Source organism: Dermacentor andersoni, chromosome 11 (genome assembly GCF_023375885.2).
Source record: "Dermacentor andersoni chromosome 11, qqDerAnde1_hic_scaffold, whole genome shotgun sequence".
NCBI lineage: Eukaryota > Metazoa > Arthropoda > Arachnida > Ixodida > Ixodidae > Dermacentor > Dermacentor andersoni.
Genome location: NC_092824.1, coordinates 85,123,020 through 85,137,925, shown reverse-complemented (window position 1 = coordinate 85,137,925; position 14,906 = coordinate 85,123,020). Strand labels below are relative to the sequence as shown.

Sequence of the window (14,906 nt, the reverse complement as noted above, 5' to 3'; positions counted from 1 at the left end):
TCAGCAGTGCCGTATTATGGTACGGTAAGTGCAGTATACGGTACGGTATTACCGTTCCGTACCAACCTACCACGATGACCGAAGACGTTTTAACGGCGTGTGCTGCTCTAAGCGTACGGTAATGTGATAATGATAGCGGATAACGTTGGGGCATTGCAGAATACAATAACTATGTGCTGAGTGTGAAACATTCATTTTGACACTTCGTCCTGCAACACGTGCAACATATTTTTGTTACATAGGTGTTTTTGTCTGAGCAACATATAAAAAGAGGAGTGTTTGTTGTCAGTGGCACCGGTGCCGGCACTTTACACCAGCAGACAAGTAGAATATAGTAAGTTACTGCTATAAGAACTCTGCGTCCCTTCTAAGTAAACTCTGCGTCACTAAATGACGCCACCAACCTAAAATGCTTTCTTATGCCACTTTTTATGTTCTGTTTTTTTTTTTAGATGATTTTCGCTTTTCTTAATATTCTTTTTTTCTCATTCGGCCAGAGTATACTAAACGGTTATTAGAAAGGTACGGCTACAAGTTCAGTTCAGCCGAAGCTTCCTCCCTGTTAGTAGGGCTGTCTTGCTACTGCTTCGTCGTGTCGCAGCAGGTGAATAAGTGTTATCTGGTGCCTTGGTCCTATCATCGTGAAAAAAGCCCATGAGACTTGAACATTCACGGCGTGGATTCTGTGGCCGACACCAGCTTCTCACTGCTTTGGCTTGGTGCAGCTCGGCTCTCAAAACACGGTGCCAGCCGAGCCTCACCGACTCCTTATCGTCTAGTATGCCGTACGGAAAGTCATTACGTACGGTAAAGTTCGGGCATGCGCAGTCCTCGACCGGTACAGTATTACCGCACTTACCGTACGGTAACTTGGCACTGCTAAAACTCTGTATTCCTGGAATGGGAAGTATCTCGGACTTTCAATTCCGGGGAATCGAAAGTAATGGAATTATTCGGTCAGATCATTTCGTGAAAAGGGTTTGAAGTGTAGTTGGTGTTCCATTAGGAAAGGAAAAACAGCGCGTACACAAAGACTAACACATTATTCCGTTGTCGATCTTTCTTACACCTCGTCTTGCGCACTGTTTCCCCTTAATTTCGAAGCCGGAAAGAGGGGGGAGCGGTGCGAAGTTAAATCATATCCACCGTTTCATTCGATAAGCCTTGCACTTAGTCGACTACTCTCGCGAGTTCAATGCCAGTTCTTGCTCGCGCGGAACCAGCACAACAATCGCTGCGCGAGCGCTGAACTACCTTGCTGACGAGCGCAGCGAATGCTGTGAACTTGCCTCGCGCGTTCTCTGCACTGAGTGAAACGCATGGCGACGTGCAGATGCCGCCATGTTGAACTGATGAATTGCGGCTCCTCGTGAACTATATCAGAGAGTGTAGGCGAATTGAATAGACCTCGCGTACTGCATGTCCATCCTTCCCGCGCCAGGGATGCCCATTCTGGACACTGTCAAATTTCGCCATTTTGTCGAATTCGTAATCCCGTGGGCAGTGATTGGCTCAAAGGGCGGCCGCGCCCTCTCTGATTGGTCCAGACTTCTTAACGCGGCAGAGTTCGATGACGTCACGAAATTTTGACGGTACCCGGAATATAGCGCCGTAGCTGAAACGCCAAACGGGCAGCGCGCGCACACTGGGGCCATATTTCCCTGTAGCGTATGTGGCTTGGAGCACAGCCGGCGCTAGCGGGCGGTGAAGATTTCGGAGGCCATGTTTTCAGTCGTCCGATCTCGGACGCCACGCTGGGAGTATGCCAAGAGCTGTCTTTTCTGAAACAGGAGTCGCCGCTTGCGTCCGCACGAAATCGACACCGATGTTACACGCTTGTAGTGCTTGAAGTTACGTTTCTCGTTTCTCGACGATAGTTTCTCGACCTCTGGCTCTCGCCTGCGACAAGCGCTCGGCAGCCAACGTCTACTGACGTAGCTTGTGAAAAGCTCGAATGCCGCGTCACATTCAACACGCAACGAACAGCCAGCGACGTTATTATAATCTTAGCTTGTTTATGTTGTCGCTTTGTTGCACACGTTACAAATCGCGGCCATTCGTATACGTATCGACAGGAGGAGGTCGCACACGAAGTCAGAGACTGAAGGAGGGATCTGTGATAAGTCCGGACTTAAGTATATACATTCAGTGTGGCTTTCGTGGTCAAGTAACACGAAAAATACAAGTCGGAATAATAATTACTTAATAAATTATCATAAAAGTTTAGCGGTAAGGCGATAGTTGTGCTTAACCATATTCGTACTGCAACGTTTCTTCAGGTTCCTTAAGGAGTGGACATAGAATGAGGAAGCTGGATGCAGTCAATTAGTTTAAGAGGAAGATTTTCATTGATGAAATGCGCATTTTTATATTTATAGTGAATTCCAATTTCAGATTCGGAGTGGCCGATGAACTCTGCGCCGAAGCAATCCGCTAGGGCGGCGGCCCACAGAATTAAAACTGCGATAAGAGAACCTACAAACTTTGAATATATTGCACACATGATATTTAGTAATAGTATAAGCACAGACATTGGTAATTTTAGCAGCACACTGAATTCCGGGGCTACGCAACAGCATTAGAACATAACGCCTCATCCCTGCTTGAAAAGGCGTTGAAAGGTGCTCGTTAACGTAGCACGTGTCTCAGTTAGAGAAGGCAAAATTTCAAGAGAGTATATCCTGGAGAGGGATTTCTCCAAACTGTTACTACAGTTTCGCACGCAGCATCGCACAGAACACGAACTTACATTAGCTACTACACTCTTAGGCAAAGTTACACCCTTTGGCTTGCCCCTTCTGCCACACAACAACAATCGTTATCTGCCTTGATGCGTTTCCTTTCTTTAACGCTGCGAGCCCGGAACTTTCCAGTAACAAACGGCACGCGCGTTATCATAAGGGGCACTCCAAAGGGTGTAAACTGTTCTATGCTGATAACGCGCGTGCCGTTCGTTACTGGAAAGTTCCGGGCTCGCAGCGTTAAAGAAAGGAAACGCATCAAGGCAGATAACGATTGTTGTTGTGTGGCAGAAGGGGCAAGCCAAAGGGTGTAACTTTGCCTAAGAGTGTAGTGCTACTACTACTACTACTGCTACAACTACTACTACTACTATTACTAGTTAGTAGTAGCAGTAGTAGTAGTAGTAGTAGTAGTAGTAGTAGTAGTAGTAGTAGTAGTAGTAGTAGTAGTGGTGGTAGTAGTAGTAGTAGTAGTAGTAGCGCCACTTTGGTTGCTACTACTACTACTAGAGTAACGTTCCTGCTCACTGGGAAAAAAGTCGACAGAGGTCGCCACTCACAATGCGAATTGCACGCCTCTAACATCATCCGTCCATCCGCGCGCTATCAAACCGTAGCGCGGCGACGCCTGCCGCTTATCTGTCGACCAGTGTGCGGGAAGTTCTGCGAGCTTGCGCCGGCGACGGAAAGTGTAGCGCCCCTGTTGCCGCCTTGACTAGGTTCCGCGGCCCGACCGCGCAGCATATAGCGCTCGTGATTCGATTGTTGTGTGCGTGCGAGCAGAAGCCCACAGCAGGCAGTTTGAACCTGGGGCCGCTGCAAACGCAACCGGTGACACCCTACCAAAGACAGCGACCGTCCACGTAAAGCGAGCACCTCTGATCAGCCGAAGGCAGTAAGTCCTTTACAAGTTTCTCGCGTATAGCCTCGTTTTTCAAACGACGCGAAACAGGCAGCAGAAGAATACCGGGACAGACACCCGAACTGCTTGTGTTCCCCTCTAGGGTGCAGTCTGTTTTCGCGCTGTTGAAATATAATGTATGCAGACGTAGTACGCATTTCCGCCCTGAGCACTTTGAGCGTTGCGCTGCTCGAATGCTTGTGAATGGGTGTAAAAGAAGGATAGCGAGAAGCTTGCTGCCACAGCGGATGTGGAAGCCACATCCCGACACATCGAAACTCGCAGCTTCTGCGATATTAGAGAGTTTCGTTTGGGAAGGCGCGAGACGCTTGGGTGTCTGCAAAGCCCAAGCGAACTGTGTTCTTGGGTGCGCAAACTGCTTGCGTGCCCTCAACTAGAACTCTGTCTTTGTTTTTGTTTTTCTTTCTTTCTTTTTTTTTCGCCCCACAGTGCTGCTCTGGAACCCGCCGTGGTTGCTCAGTGGCTATGGTGTTGGGCTGCTGAGCACGAGGTCGCGGGATCGAATCCCGGCCACGGCGGCCGCATTTCGATGGGGGCGAAATGCGAAAACACCCGTGTACTTAGATTTAGGTGCACGTTAAAGAACCCCAGGTGGTCGAAATTTCCTGAGTCCTCCACTACGGCGTGCCTCATAATCAGAAAGTGGTTTTGTCACGTAAAACCCCATAATTAAATTTTTTTAATGTTTTGCTGCTCTGGAGTGTTTTAGATAGAACGGTAGACGTCTGTAGTTCAGTAGTGCGCAGCAAGGAAAACCGACTATGCCAGCGACGAAATAGTGAATTTAATGACCTTCCTGCGTTGTGATAGCTGTTTTCCTGTAGTACACCATTCATTATCTTGTTCTCACTTTCCCCGGCACCTTGCAGGCATCTTTCAACTTGAGCTACTTTTCTGTTACACGTGATTCCTTTTTGCTCATTTTGTTCCTTGCCTTTTCTGGGAGCGTGTCATGCCAGTGGCAGCCCGCTTGAAACGTTGGTCGTGGTTTTGTTTCTCTGTGCTACCGTCTGAATTAGACTGTGCGCACATCTGAACCAGTTTATGAAAGAAAGCTGTGTGATGCCATCAATTCTGAAGTGTTCTATGGCTTCCCCTAACGAGATATAATATTCGCAATCCAAATGCCAGCTTCGCACTGCCGTACTATCACTTGAAGAGCACTGATAAGCACATCAATTTCTTTTAACTCTCAACATTGCCACTTGTATAGATCGTAAAATACCTCTTAGTTAAATGCAAGCCACACGTCATAAGGAGAGTGCTAAATGTAGTCGCACCTACTGACGTTCTCGTTTTTTTTTTTTTTTCTTTGTTAGCATTAGAGGATATGTCAGTATTTCTGAAGTACCCGTTTCAGCGACGAAAAACGTTTTGTCGTCATGTATTTATCAATGCCACGTCAACCTTTTGTTTATTTTAGAGGTGAGCGAGGTTCGTCTAAGCGGTTCGTATCGCTGTTGACAGCATGAAAACGATACGGCAGCGTGGACTTCTCGCATCTTTCCTTATCGTACGTACAGTCGGTTCCTTGTCTGTGCTGTCGTCGATGAAGAGAAGAAAATAAAATCCTGGAACTCGACGCTACGTTTCACAAAAGAGCGGATAGCCAGATCGCAGAAACTCACCTGGCTTTTCTATTCAAGTCCGGGAAGAGAGATAGTGCGTTGGAATGCTACTGCGCCACACTCTAACGAAAAGAAATTCAGAACCGAGGGACTCGTCTTTTTTTTTTTTTCTTTCAGTGAGGATCAGCGCAAGCATAGGAAAAGCGTCTCTGTGTTTTATTGAAGCATATAATTGATCGTGGATGACGAGTAAATTTTATTATCACCCTCCTGTTCCAAATAGAGAACATAAGTGAAAGACAACTTGACGCCAATGGGAGCCGAACCCGCAACCCTCTAATGATGCGTGCGATGGTAAAGCAATTGAGCTATGGCAACGGCCGTCTTTCCAATTGTTTTCTCGGAATATATTAGTGTATACCCTTGCAACATTTTTATTAAAATTGAGCGGGCGTCTACCGCAGAGCGTGTCAAGATCTTAATTTCTTGTGCTATGCGGTTCTCTTCGGGCGTGCCTTTGTTTTCCCCGACAAACCACCGCGCACCGCCACAAACACGGTAGACAGTACCTTCAACGATACAGAGGTTATCTGTAAAAACGTGGACGGGGAGTTGACCGGGCGTATCATTGAAACACAGCACATAGCCATCTATGGTGACGCTTGCATCAGCAAAGCACCCAGCTCATTATCGAGAAAATAGTTTCAATTTGTGTGCATGGACTGCGTTCTTATGACAAGATAGGTCCCGACTATGGCGCGATACACGCTGTCAGCGTGCTCCCAGCGCGCGTTCTACTACGCACCTAGTGAAGCTTACATGCGAGTTTTCATCGCGCAGGTAAACTTGAAAGTTACCGCCATGCATGTGTGTATTCTGTATCACTCTTTTGTTCAGTGTCAGTGGTGCTACGCCGAAGGCCCTCAGTATGTCATGCCAACAAGCCCAATGTACAACCTTAGTAAACTTCATTTGTCTTTCTTTGATCTCAAAGGTATCCCATCCACCGTCAGGAAGACCGATCGGAAGTGTGAGCACGAGTAAAAGAGGGCAGTAGGTCGAGAGCCAGGTGGTTCCAGCGGACACCGACGGAGGTAGGTAGGACAGTAGGCAAAATAGCTTGGTGGTATAGCCCACCACTCAGTTTCAAAGGGGACACTCATAGCATCAATCCATCTATCCATTCATCCGGAGGCCAAGAGCTGCGACAGCCGCAAGCCTTCCGGACGCCGTGATGGCGGCGCAGGACGGAACTACGTTCACTGCGGACAGCGTGGACAGCCTGTTCGAGTGTCCCGTGTGCTCGGACACCGTACTGCCGCCCATCCTGCAGTGTCGCAACGGCCACCTGCTATGCTCAAACTGCAGAAAAAACGTCACAAGTTGTCCCGTCTGCCGAAGTCCGCTGGGTGAGTGGATTGCGCCGACTGTGGTCCCGCTGACATTAGACAGTTCTGGCATGTCCGGTATTCTGGTAAACGCGGGGGAACTTAGCGTTTTGCCGGATGGACGCAGGCTCAAACGTGAGTGGGCTGCACCGTGCAGGCCGCTCCCGTTTGCACCTCCGCTAAGGTGACATTCCACCCGATCTATACCTGCATTTGGCGGAATATCGGACACACTAAAGACTATTTTAGCCCAAAAGAGAGGCTAGAGCACTCTCATAATTTCTAGAAAAGCTGTGTGCGTAGGTATAGCTGATACACTTCATAGTCGTCTGCTGCCATCGCTGCCGTGCTAGGTCTAAACATCCTCGCAATATCGCGTGGCATCGGAAAATGACAAAGCATATGCGATCTCATGCGCATTCATCACGGTTTGGCAGTAGACAGTATCAGATTACGCGCGAGCGCGACCAGGGAGTGCACCCGCTATACCAACAAACTACGTCAGTCTGCTAGCTGCTCGCTTGAGTGTTCTGCGTGTACCGTGCGGCACAAACTTTCGTTTTCACTGTCGTAAACCTAGCACATATTGAGTGCGAAATCAAGGCGAGAACCGAGCTAGTAACATGTAAACGGAACTCATCTTCATTTCACGATCATTAATGTTTGTCTGTCCAATATGAACAAACTATCTAGCAGCGAGTAATGTTATGTACTGCGAGAAATGCAAAAGATTTCACTCTCCTTCACGTCTGGTGCGCTACAAAAATGTGCAGCAATAAGCTCGGTCAAAAATACCGCTCGACTTGCTTGCTGGAACCAGGATGGTTAAGGAACACCGAGGCTGGAGCGTTCCGGGAAATGTTTGCGTACAATATCGGCTGTGCGCTGTCGCAAATATAGTTACACTCCCGGCACGCGGAGGCCGTCGACGAGCCTCCAACCAACGGATCAGTACAGGTTTCAACTTTGTAGTCCACGTCGAATCTTTGGTGTCCCGGAAGTGCCAGCCAAAGTGTGCTGAATAATGGCACGTTGTTTGCACTTTACACTTGCGCAAATGCTAGTGGGCGCACATTCTCGACCGTACCTTTAGACGAGGTCTGATCCGCAAGGCACAGCGCACAGATACGTGGCGGCTTCCGGCCGTGATTCAGCCGCTAACTGTACTAGGAGCAGGCTTACAAAGGCGTCTGCTAAGCCCCACGTTTTGAGACTTTGCTAGATATGCAAGAACTCTCCAGGCAGACGGAAAGATGTCGTAGTTTCTTTCGAAAGGCGAACCACCGATTATAAGACAGCTATACGAAGAAAGGATGGCAGTTTTATCAGCCGTATAAAGGTGTAAACATTCGCTTACTGACTAAATTTAACAAGAACGGCGTCAGGTGCACACAGGCAAACGTGAACACAAGTTACTCGATGGGTGCGAACACCCGCTGTCAGAACGCTGGCGTGAGGAAGTGCGGCAGAAGCAGCGTGCGAATTTCCTTTGGTCCTGCCTCTCGCTTCAGCGCGAAGCAAGCGGCGTGAACACAGCGCACGCGAACGCACCAGCCCTAGGCGTACCTACACTTTGTACCTACAGCAGATCGCTTTCAAGATGGGTCTTCCTGCTACCTTGCGGGCGGTGGAAGACGGCGTGCTTCCTTCCCGCTTTCCTCCCTTGCGCACGCGAGACCGAGCTACCATCCTTCTCTGGTAACCCTTGCAAGCTTTCACTCGCACCCACAGAGTTGGGCGCACGGCCGCGACGTTATCATAGTTGGACATTATACGGTACTTCGGACTTTATCATGGCGACTGCGGAAATGCGCCTGGAGTACACATATAATCGAAAACTATCTAAAGTGCAAATTATTCATTCTGCAGCCGTAACTTACTCGGCTTTCTGCATGTACCTCTTGAATGAAACGATTGCTACGATGAAACCTTCGCTATAGTGTGCGTATCCGCGGCATTCGTGCGCAGGCGATATCCGCAACCTCAGCTTGGAAAAACTGTCCGAGAAGGCCAGGTTCCCGTGCAAGTTCAAGGTCATGGGTTGCCCGTCGAGGCTATCTGCAGTTGACAAGCTCAGACACCAAGAGAACTGCGATTTCAGGTCAGTTTTTCGTCGCTGTTGTTGTTTCTTCTTGTAGGACGTGGTATTGATTTACCTCTACAAGTAAACCAGAGGACAAAATTCGTATTAGCCTTACGACAAGTTTGAACATTACCTTCATGCCCTCAGGAAAGCAGACCCATGTATTACTCCATTGCAATGGGAACGTGTGTTAGGGGTTGTTTGCTTAAACCGCTTGCACACACTGGCGGGAACATGTTCAATTTGTCAACGAAATGTTACTAAGGACTGTGACGCACGAATTGAGGAAAAGGCAACGTTGTTGAACCTGTTTTGAATGAGCGCTAAAAAGCAACGCTCGATTAAGCTAGACGTTCGCGGTGTGCCTGTCCATTAAGTTGACAATGTTTACTCTAAGGCGTAAAGATCACTGACTCACGAAGAAAATCGCCGATTTTAGGCACGGCACAAATATTCTGCAACTCAAATTTCCCGCGAAGGAACGGGATCATTTACTTACGTGTAGAATCCGGGAACTTGTGCCTGGTTTTTGTTGGACAGTCCGCCGGGCGCAGAAGGTGCTGCAATCCTGCAAATACGAGTAAAATATTTGGTTAACGGCGTGGACAGTGACATGTTCAACGTAAAGTTGGAGATACAGAAACGGCACCTACGTAGGATAGGCGCAATAGAGGACAAGTCAGCAATGGAACAGCGAAGAATGAAATCAATTTAACGATAATACAAAGCACCGTGGCTGTTTCAAGCCACATGATGATGTTTAAGAACCCGGTGTCGTGGGAGAAAGCTTGACGAACGCCTATTTTCCTGTGAAGAAAACTGAAACAGCTGGCTCACATTTATTTTTAGTCATGGAGGTATACTGGTACGAAGAAAGCAGTACACTAATCGAGTCAGAATCAATTAGTGCGGTAATTACGTAATTAGCAATTATTCAGTGAACTATCGACTATTGATAACTCCCTACAGCATATCCTAAACGCCAGTAGTAGGCTCTTTATTGCGTTTTCACGGCTTAAATAAGTTTTTAAGCATCATATTCAGCGTATCAAAAATGATACGATGGGCTTTGCAGGGTTAACACTTACCGTAGATTTTATGAGCCGATAATATAAGCGCCAAAGAAAGGTAACCATAACAAGCTCTACGCCATCCTCCACCGTCCTGTTTAAAAAGGCCGCATATAAGCGTCCGTTCATCCATCCCGGTTCCATAGTTCCGAAAGCTCTGTGTGAAATAGCATATAAGTGATTTGCGCAGCTTGAAAATTCGTGTTCCCTTTCAAATTGGGAACTATTCGAAAAGGAACGACATTATACTCGGGAGAGTTGATCCCCGATTTTACACAATGGCGGCATCCATCCTGTGTTTCGTTTGCGGCATCTTGTCGCCCATCTCATCTCGGTACACTTGGACGCTCGGGATATCCTAAAGCGCTAATAATCTATTTAGCTTGACATGATCCGTGTTCTTTTTTATTTGTTTATACAGGCCGTTTCGGTGCCCGTACCCAAGCCGCCAATGCGAGTGGCACGGATGGCCGCACGAAGTAAGGATGCACCTTGTCAGTTCGCACCAACATGTTTCGACGTTCGAAGGTAAGATATCGCGCCACTCAAGTACTGCGTATATAAGGGGGAAAGGGGGATGAGGAAGTGGAATGTCATGCAGATCAAACGCACATTTTGGAATCAATGGGACGCGAAGCTTTCGTGATCCGCTTAATTAAATTCTACGCCCTCCTAAGACACCTCGTACAATATATTGCACATTGCGTTCAATTTACCAAAATTAACTCTGAAGCTATCATACAAAATATTCATCCTGGATATAGCTTCGTGGAAGTGTAACTGTAAGGAACTCGTTTACTTACATTCTGCTCGTCCGTTTTCTAGAAATTTTAGACAAAATTGATCTAGACCTGTGTTATCGCAGACGGCGGTGTTTCCGATTCATCGAGACTGTGTAAAATAGGGAACGTGGCAGTATGACAATGTACTACACGTATAGTTCCGTCTTCGTCTCTGCTTTTAGGCAATGAATCATTTTAGGCAAACGTGCGCAATGGTTACTTCTTCCGCGTACATAAAAATGCATAGTTTCGCATCTAACCATGGTGTTTAAATATGAAAACTCTTTTGCGTCCGTAGCGTACCAGTGGACAATGAAAACCGGTTTGGGAAGCGATTATGTCTCATATGTTTATTCACATCTCAGGAGGATATAAAACTGTTCATCTTCTGCAATGCGCTTTACAGGTGCGTGATTACCTGCCCGCCCGGCAAACGAAGCTAGACGCGGAACACCCACTCCACATGCGACGCGCGCGTAATCGACCGGATTACTGATCGGCCTTCTTTTTTTTTTTTAATCGCGTCATCTTCGTGGTCAACCGTGTTTACTATTGCGCTATCTCCAGGATAAAGCCCACTTTACTCAGCAAGAAGCAGCTCGAACAGACATCCCAAAGCCCGCAAAATAAGGCATACAGAAAGCTGCATGCGCTTCTTATAAACGCATCGTGCGCTGGGAGGCGTATGTTTGTGGCAATCAGGACAACTAGGCACCATTTGCTGTTTCACTGCGTAAATGCGTAGAGAACAGAGCCATCTACTGGCATATCTGTATGGGCAGAGCAAATAAGGTAGATTACGTATTATCCGATTTGTTACTTAGGTGCTCCCGTGTGCGCGCTACTATGCGAGACAGCAGCAGCTGCCACAACCCGCAAACGCGGCATGGTTCTCCTAGAAAACTTCACTGTAACAACGACACGCCGAACCGAGTCAGTGAATACGCTGAGCACTTCCAGTGTAGAGTGTTACCTCTCGAGTGAATCCGTGGTCAAACGAGCAACCGAATGTCCGCACACAGCCACTCGATGTGGCTCACAGCCACACCTTGTGTGTGACATAGTAGTTCTGCCGAAACCCGCAAGGTGGAGAGAAGTAATGAATAAAGGGAAAAATCAGACATCCACCCGTGCGTGTGTGCGTGTGTGCGTGTGTGCGTGTGTGCGTGTGTGCGTGCGTGCGTGCGTGCGTGCGTGCGTGCGTGCGTGCGTGCGTGCGTGCGTGCGTGCGTGCGTGCGTGCGTGCGTGCGTGCGTGCGTGCGTGCGTGCGTGCGTGCGTGCGTGCGTGCGTGCGTGCGTGCGTGCGTGCGTGCGTGCGTGCGCGCGTGCGCGCGCGCGTGTGTGTGTGCGAACGCACGCGCGCGCGTTCACACAAAGGATTTCGTCTCTAAGTCCGCCATACTTTGTCCAATTCGCCATCTTGTCAACTCTGATGGTCCCTGAGGCTTGCTAAGGCGTCTCCGATCCGCTGGATGTGCCGCAATTTTGCAGAACTTGAAGATATGATGGAATTTGAAGTTATCTTTGCTTACAAGAACTCGACGCGAGCGCGGGTCGAGTCAAAAAGCCGAGATGACTCGACCCGACTGAGCGTTTATGCGCGTCTTTCCAAGCAGCTTGGGCGACTTGCAGGGCGGGTCTGGCTGAACACGCCTGTACGCTCACTCGGCCCAAACCTCTGGCGCTTACACGATATCCGGCAAGCCGACTCGACCTGACTTCAACATCTTGAAGTAAAAGTCGCTAGCGTCCACAATATAGCCCTCCAGCCTGAGGCTACAGTAGTACTGACGCCTTGTGTTTTAATGGTAATCGAGGAACCGTGAACGAACGTGCTGTGAAGAACAGTAAAATACGGGGCTACAGTATTGTTGCCGTAATGGTAGGGGAACCCGCAGAACGAATGCATTACTTTTCAGGGCGACTAATTTCTATCTCGATGGTTTGTCATCGCGAACCATGGATCGACCTGAAGAGCTGTTAAAAGCCGCCACAGAGAGTAAACACAAAAACCAGAGCTTGGTTGCACAATAGAACGCCTCGACTCCGCCTCTTCCTAACTTGCCGGACAGGTACGCAATCGCTGTGCCGCAAAGCGCGTTGCAGAACACGAAGACTTCATAGCATTTAATTAACCGCTTCAAGAACGCTTAGCATCGCAGATTCCGTTTGAGTTCAATTTCTATTTGACACTAAACATAGTCTCGAAGTACCGCATACCTGGCGTCATCGGCATTATTGTAACGCCATGTGGCAGAAAGAAATGCGGTTGCATCGTGTAGCACATGTCTAGGTACGTTGACGTTGTTTATCAAAATAATAGTAAACATGAATGCCACGCACGTTTATTCTGAAAGCGCGTGGCTGTGTGGCCTCCAAGATATCTCCGTTGCGATCTCGGAGACCACGGTGGCAATAGCGCAGTGATCGCAGGAACGGAGCGAGTCAATTTCATGTTCCGTCGTCATGACGCATTCACTTCCAGTGTAGTGAAGCTGATTGTAGGAGTGAACATTAAGGTAGATTGTTTTGGGCGCTCTAACGCTTGCCGTTACCTTTTTCTGCTGTTTAGAGGGTTTGGACCATCACTCACCGCAACACTGCAGTACTCCTTAAGGGTTAATGTACTTCAGGGTCCGAACTTTATGTTTAGAACCTATATACCTTAATGCTCACCTTTGCACGAATGGTTTCTTCGCGATGTGTCTGTAAAGAATAACCCTTAAACGCCATATGAACGCGCGGGGGTTCCATATGAAAACCAACATTTTCCCGTATGTCATATAGGGGCATACCCATGGGATGCGTAGGAACACAGATCTTTATATGGTGTCTCCATAGGTTCATGTCTTCTTATGGGACTTTGCCCATATGACACATGAAGGCCCACAGGTTTTGATACGGATGCCATATGTCCATATGGGGATCGTATACGACATAATGCCTTCGCTATTGCGCATTGTCTAATTTTAAGTCCGTCTAAAGAAACTTCCCTGCACGATGACAACTTCTGTAAGAAGTAAAGAGTGGCTCGTTATATCATTTAGTCTTTGTATGACGCCTCTCTGTTTCTTGTTTGCTATCATATGCCATATATATTTACAATATCAATGTACCGTCCCCCTTACACATTACTTCACACAGGAGCCTGTGAGGAACATGCAAATAAATGAAATGTAATTCCGCGCTATGGTCTATGGTAAATCACAGGTTTTTATAATGATCCTCATATGTTAATTCCTGGGATCACATGGGACATGCCCCTTACGATATATGGGGAACATGCGCGGTGTTACAAATAGGACCTCGATACGTTCAAGTGTCATTACTGGATACTAGGATGCCCGTGCATTTATTTCCTTCTCGACGAGTGTGTCTCACGATTATGCGCAGGCGAGGAGATGATCCTGCGCGTGAACGCCAACGGCGCAGACGCCATCGCCTACTGGGTCCGGCTCCAGCTCTGCTTCGACCGCGAGTTCATGGTGGTCCTGCGCAGAACGTCGATAGGCGACGAGCTGTGGCAGTTCTGCGCCGTCATGCAGACGCTCGGCCCGGGCGACGCGTCGGCCGGGTTCGCGTACCACATCGCCTACAACGGGCTCGATGGCGGGTGCGCCCACGAGGGCATGCCGCTCGCCATCGAAGACAGCGCCGAGGTTGCCATGGACAACGGCGACTGCCTCCATTTCGAGATAAGCAACGATCAGATGCAGGTCTGCGACGGAATACTGCGCATCAAGTCGACCGTGAGGGACCTCTCGTGAGTGTCTCATCTCTGCCAGCTGCGTGATCCACCCTTCTGCTCTCGCGAGTGAATTCCGTGTGAAGTGCAACGAGCGATGAAGGCGCGGTGTGTGACGCGACACTGCGATTGCTGGTGCAACGGTGGGATGTGATGGACGCAACGGTGTGGATGTCGTCGATGCAAAGTGGTTGCATGAATATTTATCTTTTTTATATATATTTCGTGTTTTATGACGTTTAGCAAACCTCAAATAAAGTGCCTGCAGTTAGGGGAAGGGCCAAAGATGGCGTGTCAAAGGCCGTGGTATACTTGATTCCTGCATTTGGATTTCGGATGTACGCGGATACCATCATACGTGGCATTTCAACTATGCGTACGACGTAGACGCCACGGCCTCCTATATAGTGGACTGGTGTCGAGGTTCAGCCGACAAATCTGTCTTCGTGGGATGTGTCGCAACTCCTCTGCAGAAGAAAAAGAACGGATTGTTTTTATTGCAAGTTTACCACGTAGTCCTTTCGATTTCCCTAATGAAAACGCAGGGAGATAAGGAAATGTTGCTCAAGATGGCTTGTTTTTGGCAAGTTGGTTGATACTTGGTGA

At 48.3% G+C, this 14,906-nt stretch overlaps 1 protein-coding gene across 4 annotated transcripts; it reads left to right on the top strand.

Moving 5' to 3' along the window:
• The first annotated feature begins 3,374 nt into the window (after window positions 1-3,374).
• On the top strand, window positions 3,375-14,616 carry LOC126517584 (E3 ubiquitin-protein ligase Siah1-like). 4 transcript variants are annotated; one of them, XM_050167342.3, is made up of 6 exons: window positions 3,375-3,636; window positions 6,226-6,325; window positions 6,426-6,640; window positions 8,588-8,720; window positions 10,194-10,300; window positions 13,949-14,616. In XM_050167342.3, exons 3-6 carry the CDS (start codon window positions 6,466-6,468, stop codon window positions 14,320-14,322), a joined length of 789 nt encoding a protein of 262 aa, XP_050023299.2. In that variant the 5' UTR covers window positions 3,375-3,636; window positions 6,226-6,325; window positions 6,426-6,465; the 3' UTR covers window positions 14,323-14,616. The 4 variants fall into 4 exon arrangements, with proteins under 4 accessions (XP_050023299.2, XP_050023300.2, XP_072141773.1 ...); XM_050167343.3 differs by having other exon boundaries at window positions 6,384-6,640; XM_072285672.1 differs by having other exon boundaries at window positions 6,226-6,329.
• The last annotated feature ends 290 nt before the right edge of the window (window positions 14,617-14,906 follow it).